The sequence below is a fragment of the Gracilinanus agilis genome, chromosome 2, assembly GCF_016433145.1.
Source record: "Gracilinanus agilis isolate LMUSP501 chromosome 2, AgileGrace, whole genome shotgun sequence".
In the NCBI taxonomy this organism is placed as follows: domain Eukaryota; kingdom Metazoa; phylum Chordata; class Mammalia; order Didelphimorphia; family Didelphidae; genus Gracilinanus; species Gracilinanus agilis.
In genome coordinates, this window is record NC_058131.1 from 523,067,908 (window position 1) to 523,083,025 (window position 15,118).

Below are 15,118 nucleotides of genomic sequence, written 5' to 3' on the forward strand. Positions count from 1 at the left end.
AAAAAAAAAGAAATTTGAACTTTATTTGGTGAGCAGGTGGGCAGAAAACCTTTGGTCTAGGGAGAGAGAAAATTGGAGCCTCTCCCAGGCAGAGGGACTGAGCAGGCCAGGACTGGTAGTCATGCCAGCTAGGGGCTGTTTGGTAAGCCCTCCCTATCAGCCTGTCCATTTCAGCACAGAGGGAGAGAAATAAACATCGTCAGGCACCTGCTATGTGCCAGGCACTATGCTATGCCCTGTACAGATATTATTTTAGTGGATACTCTCGGCAATCCATAAGCCAGGTGCTGTGATGTTTCCCATTTTACAGATGAGGCAGGTAGAGGGTAAGTGATTCATACACAGTCACAGATGTTAATTGGCATCCTTAGCTGTCGGAGTTTGTCGTGGGCTGGTTGGAAGAGCCTAGGAAATGTGAATACCTTACTGCCACCGCTAGAAGTATTTGTGAAGGTGAAGACATTGAGGTTTCTAGTTCTAACATTTAGACAGTAGGCAAGTCCCCCTCGAAAAAGTCAGGAAGCTTTGGTTCAGTGTGGCTTGTTTTCCAGGCATATTCTCAGGAACCCAAACCATCTGTAATTACACACACACACACACACACACACACACACACACACACACACACACACAACATTGCCTCTGAGAACTAGACTTTTTCAAATGGCTACTGTCGGAGTGTGTGTTCTCTTTAATCTTTTTTTAGTGTACATGAAAAGCTTTTCATCTGTCAAATCTTATTTTTGAACCCTTGAATTCTCTGAACATCTACAATTCGTCCAGATTTGATATTTCTTGCTACTTATGTCGTTGTTGTTTGGAAGGCGGGTAGGGAGAAGATTTAGTAAATCTTCAGTTTGTGTGCCTATCTCAGAATGCACCTTATTAGCTCTATCTTCAATTATGAAGATCTGTTTATATTTCAAGTATTTGTGTGTGAAAACACCCTAGATTTCATTCACTTTAATCCTCCCTTCTCTCTGTAGTTTTGCCATGGATAAGTAATTTAATGACTACCAAATAATGTATAGAACATGGTAGCAAAGCTTTTTAGGATTACTATGATAAGAGGCTTGCCAGCATTTCCATTAAAAACTTCTCTTTCAAGAGTTTTTAATTTTGTAGTAAAATTTCCCTTCAGATTGAAACATGACCTTTCAAGGCTTATTTAAGAACTAATGGAGGTAATATTAAACTGCACAGATCTCTCCTAAGTTTCACATTATGAAACTCACTTGGGTCCCCTCTAGAAAATGAAAAATGTTACTTTTCATTCCGGCTTTATGTGTTGTTCCCTTTATCTTAGTAACCCTAATTGTAGATTATGTGACCCGGGACCAACCCAGAGCTGGAATGAAAATACTGAGCAGGTCATAATTTGACTGTTGATTGAAAACATTTTTCCTCTTAAACTTCAAAAAAATCCATACATTTTCATTGGAATTTATCCATCCTGATGAGATGAACTCAATTACCTTGCTATATTTGTGGTTCTTTCATATTAAGCTTAGAATTAAAATATTAGGAAACAAATCATCTGTTTTGGCAAAAACTGAATTTCTTTTTATGACTTAAAAATCCTTCATTTATGTAGGAGTTCTAATCTTGAATGGGAGTCTCAGTTTCTAGAACATAATATTCTTGTTATCTTTTAAAGAATTTCTTTGGAATCTCTCAGCACAGTGTTTGGAAGTTTCAACCGATGATATATTTTAGAATAAAAATGCCAGAGCAGCAATATGTCTCCATTCTTATTCCAGGTCATGAGATTATGGGGCATACAAGACTTTCTTAATAATCCATGCAAAAGGAACATAGTTGCTCTATTAGCATCCTCTATTAGCATTACCAAATGAGAAAACTAGGAATCCTTAGAAATTTGGCATAGGTTGGTTGAAAGAGCTTTAGGACTTGAGCTCTGGCTTTGCCAGTCCACCACCACCATTTGCTATTTCACCATGTGATCAAGTCACTTTACCTATCTGTAAAATAAGGATAATATTTTCAGGACCTACTTCAAGGGTTAATTGACATCCCCTGGGTCATACAACTTGGTGAGTGTCTGAGACTGGATTTGAACTAGGGTCTTCCTTACCCTAGCTTGAATGCTCTTTGCTTTGTATACTAGCTGCTTAAAAGTAAGCTCCTGATGAGCAGGAACTGTTTTCTTTCTTTTTCTTCTTTTTTTTTTAACTTCCCAACCCTAGTGCTTAGCACAGTACCTTGAAGATGACTCAGTGTCCTGCGGACTATCTTTGATGACAAAGCAGCATTTCTTGAGCTCTCAACAACAAAAGAATAGATTTCCATCCAAAGCTTCAGGGAAGTTTTGAATTTGATTTCATGAGGTCTCCAGAACAATTTCAAAACAACTAAAGTTTTAACTATGAGGAGAAACATATTGATAGCTGGAGAAATCAACTTGAGGAAGAGTCTTTCAGGAATGAGAAGAATTTAATAGATTAGAACCTCAGAGTTCACTTTGATCATTGGTGTCAAACTCAAGTTAAAATAGGGGCTACTGATCTCTACATAAGATTCCCTGCAGGCCACATATTGACTTAATTTTAAAATGTGATATTATCTACATTTTTATTATATTTTTATATAGTTATCTAATTACATATATGTTTCCCAGTTACATTTTAGTCTGATTTAGGCTTCACTTTTGACACTTCTGATCTAGGCCAGCCCCTTCGTTTGAAAATAAGGAATCTGACCCCTAGAGAGGGAATAAGAAGCAAAGCTGGTTGTAATAATCCAAAAGGGCACCTCCCCCTCACCTCACAATTCTTTGCAGAGGTGGGGATTGTGATTGTGGAGCGCTGAACTTTTTTTCTCTCTTTATGTGTTTTGCTAATCTGTTCTCTTGTTGTGGCTTTATTCGTTGTTATAATGGATACATTGGAAAATGAGGGCATGTGAAAACAAAAAATATGGCCCCCCCCCTTTTTTTTAAAGGAAAAAAGGCAAGATTTTAACTCAGCCCTTTTACTTCCAGTCTAATGCTCTCCCTATTGAAACATGCCTGTCTAAAACAAGAGACCATAAATAAAATTTTGTAGGATATTGTAAGTTTTTACTAATTTTACTAAGCTATAAATGTGCCTGTATATCTTTTGTTTTTCTGTACAGAAGTCTTATCAGCTATTATTAGTGTTCTCTTGGTCTATATACTTATGGGATTCCTCTTGTATGAAGCAGTACAAAGAACCATCCATATGAACTATGAAATTAATGGAGATATAATGCTCATAACTGCAGCCATTGGAGTTGCAGTTAATGTAATGTAAGTTCTATTTACCTTTTTTTTCCTGTTAAATATTTTAAATACTATATACATATTAAAACTTAGAAGTGCACAGTTATCTGCTTGAATATTTAATTTAAAATTTGCTCATCACTTATTAACAAATGCTAATTTTTCTAAGAAATGATAATAAAAACATTACAGAATCTCAGTTCTTCTCTAGTGTTGATTCAAGTGTAAACATGTTTGACTAAACCAAAATAATCGGGAGACCAGGCTTAGAGATAATAATGAGAGTTAAAATGTTTACACTGAAGTCAAAATAATCAGCAAAGTCAGAATAAAAGTGATTGTGCAAAAAACTTAATTTTGAATAGATCCTACCTACTGAAATCTATTTTTAATTGGTTTATGTCACTATATGTTTTTTCAACCCAATCTATAACACAAAATAACGTATGGAAGTTCGTAAATTCTAATGTGCCTAATATTGGTAGATTCACAGATGAGTTAAACAAGAGATTGAATTTGTTGACTTGCTGTCCCCTTGTGTCCTTCCAACCTTTCTCCTCCTTACCTATCTCCTTTATCTACCTTCTGGAAAAGTACTTTTTTTTCCTTTTAAAAAAAAAAAAAAGGTGTGTCTACATTTTAAAATAAACCTTGATGTTCCCTTTTAACCAGAATACATGATTGCTGGTCCCATCTTTACTCCCTTTTACCCTGTCTTTTTTGTCATCTTATCTCCCTACCCATCCATCTTGCTATTTTTTCCTCTTACTCCTATGTACATCTTACCTCATGGGTGTATTTCGGTGGCCTTGTGCCATGCATATTCCATATGTTTTGCAGAATGTCTTATCACAGACAGGTGAATGTAGGAAGGGACAGGAGTGAGTGGAGAGGCCCTTCTCACCCTAAATATAAAGTCTCCCAGCCCTAAATTCAAGGGAGCCACCTCTGACCCTGCCCCCAGACTCCAGCTGTAATTGATTCTTAAAGAACAGAATAAAAATAATTAAAAAAAAAAAAGAACCAGGATACAGAAGTAACAGAGGGTTCAACAGGATTTGGGCCTTGCAGCTTTCTGTTCTTGGAGCCGGTGAATCAGACTGTTACCCCCTCAAATGGCTCCGAGGAAGCAGAGATTGAAAGAAGTAGTAAGGATGGGTTCCACATCCAGGCCTGCTGGTAGGGATTGTGAATCCTATTGTTTCTGGGAGTGTGAACCCCACCATTTGTACAGCCATTTCCCCAGGGGCGCTAGGAGGCAATTTTAGGATCTCATTTTGGGGTACCTATGAGATGAGCTAAAACCCCCTTACTTCTGACAGTCATAGAATGTGCCAGGTAGAAAACTTCTTTAAGAAACAAAAAAAAAACCCAAATTCTCAGTTGGAATATGTTAAACTCACCATTTTTGAATCATTGTATAAAGATACCGAAGGTGTTAATGTTACATTGATGTTTTTTGGTGTCCCCTTAATGGGAGACTAGTAATAAAAGTTTGCCTTTTTTTTTTCCTCTTTGACTGGGAAAATAATGATATTTTCTTTTTTTAAAAAAACAGAATGGGATTTCTGTTGAATCAGTCTGGTCACCATCACTCCCATTCCCACTCCCCTCCGCCAAACTCTCCTACCACAGGTCCTGGGCATGGGCATGGGCACAACCAAGGAAACGATAGCCTTGCAGTGAGAGCAGCCTTTGTTCATGCCCTGGGAGATTTGGTGCAAAGTATCGGGGTGCTGGTAGCTGCTTACATCATTCGATTCAAGGTAACCTGGTGGGCTTATTTTTATATTTAAATGTTTACATGATAAATAAAATGAAAATAATTTTTACATTAAAATTTTTCTTGAATTTTCACATCAGTGTTAACTGTATGCTATTTTTGCCATTAAGTATAGTATTAAGTTTCCCAGATTTGAATAAAGATAAACCTTTTCACTCCACAGGGGTACATATTTTTCAGTAATGCCAAATAAGATTTGGAAAATTAGGTTTAAGTCATTAAAAGGCTTTTAAGCTTAGAAAAAAATATAACTATGAAGAGGATAATTCACTTGGGAAGGAAAAGCAATGTGGGGGACTGGCGCCAAAAGCCAGTCATATCCATCCAGCGAGATATAGAATGCATGAGCCCCGATGCCCAGGTCTAATCCTGTCACTCCAGGCCACCTTCAGTGGCTTCCCCTGTTGCTACCATCTAAAACACAATTTGCTTAGCCTCGCACTTAAGATTTTTACTGTTTGCTCTCACTACTTTGTTGGCCTCTTTTCTGAGTGTAGACATCCCCTACATAAGGTTTTCTTTCTCAAGCAATGTAATTCCCAAATAATGTCATCAGCATTTTATTACCAAACCCTCAGTGCAAAGTTGTTTAACTTTTATGTACTATTGTTTGACAGATTATCCCTTAAAAAATTGTTTTTGTGGAATCAACCACCCTCTAATTTTATTTTGTTTTTTTTTTGTCCTTTTCAAACTCTTACCTTCTGTCTTAGTATCAGTTCTAAGGCGGAAAAGCAGGAATAGGTTAAGTAGGGTAAGAAGGAGTAGGCAATTGGGGTTAAGTGATTTGTCCAAAGTCCCATAGCTAAGAGATGTCTGAGGCCAGTTTGTACCTGGGTCCTCCTGCTTTATCCACTGGGCTGCCTAGTTGCCCGGGTAATATTGTTTTGCTCGACATTTTCTAGAAACCAGTTAACACTGCTAAATGGATTATGCCTGTATTCTCCTTTGTACACTCTACTCCCTGAGCTATTGCTACTCACACCTTGGTGTCTTTGCCCATATGGCAAAGGCTAAAAGAATTCAGATTTAGTTTATCATGATTCCTCTGTGATGAGTAAAGAGAATGAAGAAATTATTGCAGAGTTTGAGCTTATTTGGGAAAGGAAATAGAAGTTGGGACGATCTGGACCAGGATTTCATTGAAAATGAGGGCTCCTTGTGAAGAATTTCCTTCTATCAACACACATTGACCATTGTTCTTTAATTTATCATCTTAGAGAATTGCCTAAGGCACTTAGTCATTAAGTGAATTGCCCAGGATAACATAATAGAAGCAGGACTTGAACTCAGGACTTCCTGTCCAAGACACCATTCTATCTCTCAATATTTCAGTTGATAAAGGTAAAGCATATGGCTAATGGTGAACAACTTCTCCCATACTATCATGAGAAGTAAAAGAAAATGAGCTTAAATTTCATCCAAGGAAGCTTTTAACTTGATTTGTTATTGTTAGATTCTGAAACTTGTTACGAAGGGTAGAGTAGACAATGTCCTTATTTGGAAATCTATCTTAAGTAGGTTTTATTATTACTATGTAAACATCTGTGATTTTTTTCCCCTGGAGTATTTTAAATGCTACATTGCTCAAGGTATCAGCGCTGAGTGACCTCAAATTTCTTCTCAACTTGTGTATTTTTATATTTTCTCATAGCCTCATGTTCGTTTACAAAGTGGAAAAACATTTTTTTCCTTTAAAAAAAGGTGTGTCCACATTTTAAAATAGATTTTGATGTTCTCTTGCAGCCAGAATACAAGATCGCTGATCCCATCTGTACTTATATATTCTCCCTGCTTGTGGCTTTCACAACATTTCGAATCATTTGGGACACAATAGTTATTATACTGGAAGGTAAGATCAGTGTTAAGCTCCTTTTTTCATGTGTTTGTTATCTGTTATTCTGGGGCTCTTCTCAAGGACATGGAGGGATCCTGACATCCTTTCTTTGATGATGACAGGGATATTGTCATTTCAGAAGAGCTGTTTGGGTATCTTTTGGACATTAGGGAGAAAGCTACTCTACAGATGCTAGTAAAGCCAAATCTAAGTTCTCTAACAGAGTTGTTGTCGTTTTTCAGTTGTGTCTGACTCATTATGACCCCATTTGGGATTTTCTTGGCAGAGATACTAGAATAGTTTGTCATTTCCTTCTCTAGCCCATTTGATGGATAAGGAAACTGAGGCAAACAGGTGAAGTGACTTGCCCAGGGTCACACAGCTAGGAAGTGTTTGAGGCCAGTTCATAACTCGGGAAGAGTCTTCCTGCCTCCAGGTTTGGATTTAAAGATAAATCCTACCTCTGACAAACAGTTGGTACCTCTGTGACCTGGGACAAATCAGGTAACCTTGTAGTCCTCACGTTTCCTCATCTTTAATCAAGGATAACTTCAGAGGTCACTTCCAACTCGAGACCCAGGCTCTGACAAGCATATCTTATTGGGTTGCCATCTGGGTGAGGGAAGACAGTACAAACACCAATAAACTCCCAGATTATTATATGGTTGGCTATCGTAACTCCATTCTAAGAGGCCTAAGAGGTAAGAAGTTATTCTTCCTGAATAATTCAACAGACTAATTAATATTATGAAGGACTATGGGTGACATCCATGCTTTAGACCCAAAGTAAATATTGGGTCTTTGAATTCAGAAACTTTGGCAAAGGACCTCCATTTCATTTCTGAATGAAATAATTGTGCCTCTAACATCAGTCAGAGGAATATAGACAAAGAACATCTTAGCAAATTTAATTCGCTTCTCAAAAATTTTGAGAATCTCTGGCAAAAGCCAAGATATTTCCAACCCACTCATAACCCTTCAAGGTTAAAAAGAAATAGTTAAAGGCATCTATTTAGAGATAATTGAGGAACCCTCTCTGGCAAGTGAGGGGGAGAAAGTTTATGGAACTACATTTATCAAGGCTTAAAGCAGAAGCTAAAAATCTGAAATTGCCACTGGAGAAAGAATTGCACCTAGAGCAAAGCTTGGTTGTAGCAGATCAGCTCGAATGCTCTAATAGCTCTGCCAGTAAAAACAAAAGATGATATTAGCTGTAATGATGATGATGATGATAATGATAAAAAGTAGCTAGAATTTATATCACACTTTAAGAGTTACAAATCTGTACATATCTCATCACATTTGGTCTCCACAGCAACCCTGGGAAGTAGTTGCTATTATTATCCCCATTTTACACGTCAGGAAACTGAGCCTTAAAAAGGCTAAATAATTTTCCCAGCATCTTACAACTAAGTAAGTGTCCGAGGTAGCATTTGATCTCAAGTCTTCCCTCCTCCCAAGTCAAGCACCTTTACTATGCCACCAGATTCTACAAATTCCCTATTATCTAGCTACATTGAACGTTTTTTAACTCCTCTGTGTTGTAGCAAATGACAAGCTCTTAGCAAGTGCACATTGTGGGTCAATAACATGCCAGGCTTTGGGGCAACAAAGATAAACACGAAATATCTGCCCTCAAGGAGTTTTCCTTTTTTTTTTTTTTTTTTCCAATTTTTATTTTGAAACCCTTACCTTCCTTCTTGGAGTCAATACTGTGTATTGGCTCCAAGGCAGAAGAGAGGTAAGGGCTAGGCAATGGGGGTCAAGTGACTTGCCCAGGGACACACAGCTAGGAAGTGTCTGAGGTCACATTTGAACCCAGGACCTCTGGTCTCTAGGCCTGGCTCTCATCTACTGAGCCACCCAACTGCTGGAAGGAGCTTCCATTCTAATGGAGACAACATTCACATTTTGGGGGCACATACGGAATACAGAGAAAGTAGACACTAAGTAGGCTTTGAAGAGGAGCCTGGAGGGAGGGACAAGAGGCGACTTGAGCGCTATCTCCCCTCAGACCCTAATGATGAGGACAGCCCAGAACCTGAACCCAAGAGCCCTGGGAAGAGGGACATTCAAGAAGAGCCATTTCTGCCTGCTTTGCTGCTATATCCCATGAGACTTTTCCGGGTGATTTGCAGCCCAAACCTTCCCTCTGGGTTGACCCTCCCCCCCCACTAGAATGCAAGCTCCCTGAGGGAGGGACTTTTCTGTTTGTGTTCCCAGCCCTTAGCACAGTGCCTTGGTGTAAGGGATTAATTAATAATAATTAATAAGAGAGGCGCCGCTGGAATGAGGGAGGGCCTCCTGAGCTAGTAGTGATGCTAGTCTTGAAGAAGATCAGGGATTCCAAGAAGAGAGAAAGGAGAGAGAACAGCTAAGATACAGGTGGCAGCTGAGGAAACCCGCTGGCTCAGGAGGCTGTCGCAGTGTTGTGGGGGGCTTGAGGTGAACCCCTGGGGTTTGGGAAGGGTGACCTTTGCAAGAATGCAAAACTCTAGAACATAGCTTAAAAATAAAAAAGGGAAATGTGTTCATTTAGGAGGTAATGTTGAATCCGGCTGGGGAGACGGCATAGGTGGAAAGCTGCCTCCCAGAGGACATCACTTCTGGGGTCTTATAGTCTTTATAGCAGGCCATGGGGGACCTGAGCGGGTATGCACTCGGGCACAAGGGGTGACCCTCAGAGTTTAGGGGATGGGAGATATCTTGGATATCATGGTATCCAGGCAGAGCCAGGAGGCCTATCTCTGGGACCATCTCAAATCTAAAGGACATCCTAGAAGGAGAATCCTCCGGGGACTTTCCCTTTGAGGTAGCTTGGTCTTATCAGGAGCTATCAGATGCTTTAGGCTTAGTAGTCACGAGGAATTTTCCTGCTTATAGTTTGGCTTGGAAACTTCCTGTGCCAGCAGGAGTCCAGGCAAGTGAGGGGAAATGATGAGATCTGGCAGCTTCTCCGGGATCTACGGCTTGGAAGAGTCCAAGACAAGGCCACGTTGCACACCTGGGGGACCGGCAAGATGGCGGCGCATCTCATAGCGACGGAGAGATCAGAGCAGGGCAAGAAGGGGTCTGGAGGAGAACGAACGGGCGCTGTTTGGGGCCTGCTGAGTTTGGGTGGCCCTTTGTAGGTGGGGTGGCTCTAAGGAGATCCCGGGGGCTAGAGAGACCCTGAGGGACCGCCGGAGGCAGGCTCTCCATCTCTGTGCTCAGCCCGTCTGCTGAGGAGCATGTCCTGAAGGAGGAGAAGGCTGGGGAGATCAGAGCCTGCGGCTAGACCCAGGTAGCAAGTGTGAGGCAGCCCAGGAGGCTGAGAAGGACGAGAGAACAGTGGAGAGAACCCAGAACCATCCGGAGGACGATGGCCAGGATCACCAAGTGCCTCGGCAGTGGTCCAGGGGTCCAGTGAAGGCGCCGAAGCTGTATGGCAGAGAGGCTGGCCAAGAGCCAGAGGTAGAGACCCGGGATCCGGCTGCCCTGACACCACCTCCTCTCACACCGCTCCGTTCTGCAGCCGGCGGGAATGAGGACTTCTCGCTGCCCCCCCCCCCCCCGGGTTCCCCAGAAATGTCACCGCTGGGCCCTCCTGTCTGGCAGCCCAAATTCAGCCCATTCCTTCTCCTCCAGACCCCTTCTTGCCCTCTTCCCATCTCTCTGTCACTGTCAGATGCACCGCCATCTTGCCGGTCCCCCAGGGGTGCAACTTGGCCTTGTCCTGGACTCTTCCAAGCCGTAGATCCCAGAGAAGCTGCCAAATCTTACCTGTTTCTCTCTCCACCACGTTTCTTGAATACACTGTCTTTCATCTCCTCCCTGCTCCTCTTGCCTGGCCTCCCGCTGGCATGGACCGTTGTACCCCCCAAATTATAGAAGTGTCTCAGGCCAAACTGTAAGCAGGTACATTCTAAAAGTATTGATTCTAAATTGGAAAGAAAGAATTTTAAAGAAATTTAATTTTTAATTAAAAAAATAAATGCTGCCCACATTTTATGAAAGCCAGTGTCTGTCCATTTTAATTCTTATATCTCTCTCTGGTTTTTTTCTTCCTAATGATCTTTCTTGGTCTTTTAGTACTTTTCTGTGTTTGGGAACTTTTTATTTTAAGATATATCTTTAGCTTTACTGTCTTTATTAGATCCTTGCTTTACTATTAGAAAAATTAAGCATCCTTGCAAATATTTATTTGAGGGAGAGATTGTGTTTTTGTGTGTGTGTGTGTGTGTGTGTGTGTGTGTGTGTGTGATCATGTGTGATCGATCTATTACTAGGACTAATTTTTTTCTCATACACTAACTGCTTAAAAAACATTTTGACTTTGTAGGGGTGCCAAGTCATTTGAATATAGACTTTATCAAAGAAGCTTTGATGAAAATAGAAGATGTTCATTCAGTAGAAGATATAAATCTTTGGTCTCTCACTTCAGGAAAAACTACTGCCATCGTTCACTTACAGCTAGGTAAGTTGCTCCCACAATATTCAGGAGGGGTTTATAATCCTTTTGTCTCTGTAACTGGATAACAAATGAGTTTGTCAGTCAATGAATTTTTTTTTTAAACTTTATCTTCTGTTTCAGTGTGGACACTAAGCTTCTGTTCCAAGTTCCAAGTAATTCCAAGGCAGAAGAGCATTAAAAGCTAGGCATCTGGGCTTAAGTGACTTACCCAGGGTCACACAGCTAGGAAGTGTCTGAGACCAGGTTTGAATACAGGACCTCCCATCTCCAGGCCTGGCTCTTAGTCCTCTGAGCCACCTAGTTGCCCCTCAGCAAGCATTTATTTGTTTGTTTGTTTGTTTATTTGCACCTGCTATGTACCAGGCACTGTGTAATTGGGGGTGGAACAAGGCTTTTGGCAGATGGGGTGAAATATTTCATTTTTAAAGAACACTTTTGGTTCAGGCTAAGGTAACAAGAAATGTTACCGTTTTTAATCTGAAGATAAAAATAAACTTATCTTGGATACTTTGCCCTAGTTTTCTATATCATCAAAGCTAATCTTCTCAGTTTTAGACTTTCAAATAATGGCTATAGATTAAAACTAGATATAGGTTGGAAAAAGAGAAGGAAACCAATGAGGAAATGTGCTTCCTGACAATGAGGTGAAGAGGTCCAGACTGAGACAAATTTTCAGTTGTAATTATAATTATAATTTCTTTTCTTTCTTTTTTCCCTTCCTTCATTTCTTCTTTCCTCTTCTTCCTTCTTCCTTCTTCCTTCTTCCTCCTTCTTCCTTCTTCCTTCTTCCTTCCTCCTCCTCCTCCTCCTCCTCCTCTTCCTCCTTCTTTTTCTCCCTTCTTCTTTCTTTCTTTTTTTTTTTTTTTGGCTTAAATGCGTATTTGATTCAAGAATTTTGTTTTTTAGTCTCAGGATGGGGATAGTGATAGGGGTCACCAAAATGGAGAAGAGAGGATTTTTTTGTTTGTTTTTTTTTTAAGGGTCACGGAAGCACTTATTTAAGTGCACAAAAGAAAACAGAAGGAATATCATTAAGAAACAATCAGATCAACTTTCAGAGTATTGGAATTTGTTGTATATTAAAAGGGCAGAAGCAAGATATAAGTGGTACAGGTTTTCAGCAGCACATATCATCCTTTTTTTTTGTCCTACTTTGTATGTGGAAATGCTTGTCTTATTTGGCATTAGATTCAGAATAAAAAACAATTTTTTTAATTGAGGGAAAACCCCAGGATCCTCAAATTGGAATTATTTCTATGCTGGAATTTTGCAATTTCAATATATTATCTACTGGTGGGAGAATACTCATATCTATGAGATCAGAGATCTTAAATCTTATATTATATCATATGAGATGAAGTTTGAAGGATGCAGTGATTCTAGATCTCTGCTTATTTGAATACAGTCTTTCCTGCCTAGACTTTTAAAAACTATCTGATCCTCACAACAACCCTGGGAGGTAGGTGCAGGCTTTATCCTCATTTTGCTGATGAGAAAACTTAAGGCAAACAGATGAAGTGCCCACAGTTCCTCAGCTAATGTCTGAGGCAGCATTCAAAATGGGGGGCTTCCTTCCTCTGAGTCCAGCCCCTCTTATCTGCTATGACATATAATTCTAAAACAAAAGCAGTCTGCCCAATGGTAAGGATGGAAAATAAGGAACATAAATCAAAAGTCTTTGTAGACTTGGCTCAGAATAGGAGTAAGAGGAGTAATAATGATATAAACACACAAATCATGTATGTGTATATGAGATACATAGATAAACACGTTCCAAATAGAATGCTCTTATTAAATATATAGTATATAGTAATATTTTAATATATATATTATGTAATAGCAATTATTATATAGGATATAATAATAGGATATAGTTATAATATAATTATGTAGGATATAGTATATAGGATATAATAAAATTATAATATATAGGATATAATCACTGTGATATATAGCATATATGATGTTTATATAGAATATAATGTAATATACACAGAATATATTATACATAGTGATAATATATTTAAATACTAAATATTTTAATATGTTCAATAAATTGTATATGCCATACTAGTTTAACTATTTATTACTATTTTTATTATTTTTTGAGCATTTGTTTTTTAATTTTTAATTACATTTTTTTAATATTTTATATTAGTTACATATTTCATGTTCTTTCCCTCTCCCCAAACCCCCCTTAGCCCCCCTCAGCCGACACACAATTCCACAGAGTTTTACATGTATCATTGATTAAGACTTAATTCCATATTATTGATAGTTGGACTAGAGTTCTCTATTTTTATTATTTTTACTATTATTAACAAATATATTATTTTCCTGTTTACAAAGCGCTCTCCTCCCAGAAGGCAAGGTTGTGCCATGTTCGTCTTGTGTCGAACGCTTGTTCATTCATTCATATGTAGCTGACTGTCTCCGAGTGACGCCAACAATGTTTTCCTTTCTTGCTATTGTAGCACCTGGCAGTTCATCCGAATGGGAGGAAGTGCAGTCCAAAGCGAGGCACTTGCTGATAAACACTTTTGGGATCTATAAATGCTCCGTCCAGCTTCAGAGTTACCGGCGAGCAGCGAATAAAACCTGCGGAGGTTGCCGTAGTGCCAGTGCCTAATACCACGCTTTGGAAACTACAGCCTTATTTATCGTGCAAACACTAGAGAAGAGCAATAAGTGACCGTATGAATGAGTGACTGGGATCCCTGACCGCTCAGCCCCTATCCAGAAGGAACTCCATCCACAAGGACTCCAGCGCAGCCCTTTAGGAGAGCTTTGACCGGCTGTAGCCTGGGAGAAGTCAACATTAAGTGATCGTTTTACTAGGATTTACAGACGGGGGTGTTACCAAAATATTGTTTACAGAATGAGATGTGACTCTGCAGATACCTCATAGACAAAGCTTAACGATTCCCTTTGTTAACTGTATCCTGTAGGATGTAGGCTTTAAAAGAAGAATCCAGAATTTGATACTTGCATTTTTTTTTTAAAAGAAACTTTTAAAAGCCAAACTATGTTGAGCATCAAAAAAGGTTAAAGCACTGAGTTTTAAAAATTACGTTGGCTCAAGTGGGATAAGTTGGGGTCACTTAAAAAAAAATCCTTGAGTTTTTAGGAAGTTCTGGAAAATATCAAGAAATAGAAGCAAATGTGTATTCCCAAGTGTTTCATAAATGTTTTCCTTTATAAATAATTCATAATGTCATTGGTCTGTTTCTGCCTTATAACTTTTATTTTTTCCAGATGTTACCAACAGGAGTCTCTAGGCATACTACATTTTAATTATTTGTCATCCTTTAAGGCGGAACCAAACACACACTAATATGATTTATCGATCATTGTTATTAAAATCATTTAGGAAATATTTCCACTGTTATCTTGCATTAGGGAAATTATAGTTTTAAACCATGATCACTTAATTTGAAGTAAGGGACAGGAGGAAATTTCCAGCATGAACTAGACTTATTTCGTCATTAAGTTCATTAAATTTGACTGAAGATAAAAACTGAGCCAGCAGTTCACTGCCCCTTTTAAGACCCTTTAATTCTATATGTCCCCATTTGTTTTATTCCTACCTATTTTAAATGTGGGATAAGCATATAATGGGTCTGATGGCCTTTTCAAAATAACACAATGAGGCTACACTTTGTACACCTACCTACACGGATTAATAACCACATCCTCCCAGAAGCTGGGTCTACCTTTTGTGATATGGGCCAGTAGGGTAAAAATCAGGGATTCTCCATGGTATATAAATGCCTTGAAAATGTG

General features: G+C 39.2%; 1 protein-coding gene across 1 annotated transcript in view; it reads left to right on the forward strand.

The window, feature by feature from the left end:
* Positions 1-14,504, forward strand: part of SLC30A4 (solute carrier family 30 member 4) — a 38,271-nt gene extending 23,767 nt beyond the window's left edge. Inside the window, exons 4-8 of the mRNA XM_044665070.1 lie at positions 3,136-3,289; positions 4,821-5,028; positions 6,792-6,897; positions 11,204-11,338; positions 13,810-14,504. Coding sequence (XP_044521005.1) covers positions 3,136-3,289; positions 4,821-5,028; positions 6,792-6,897; positions 11,204-11,338; positions 13,810-13,964 — 758 coding nt within the window. The 3' untranslated portion in view covers positions 13,965-14,504. The remainder of the gene's footprint in view (positions 1-3,135; positions 3,290-4,820; positions 5,029-6,791; positions 6,898-11,203; positions 11,339-13,809) is intronic.
* The last annotated feature ends 614 nt before the right edge of the window (positions 14,505-15,118 follow it).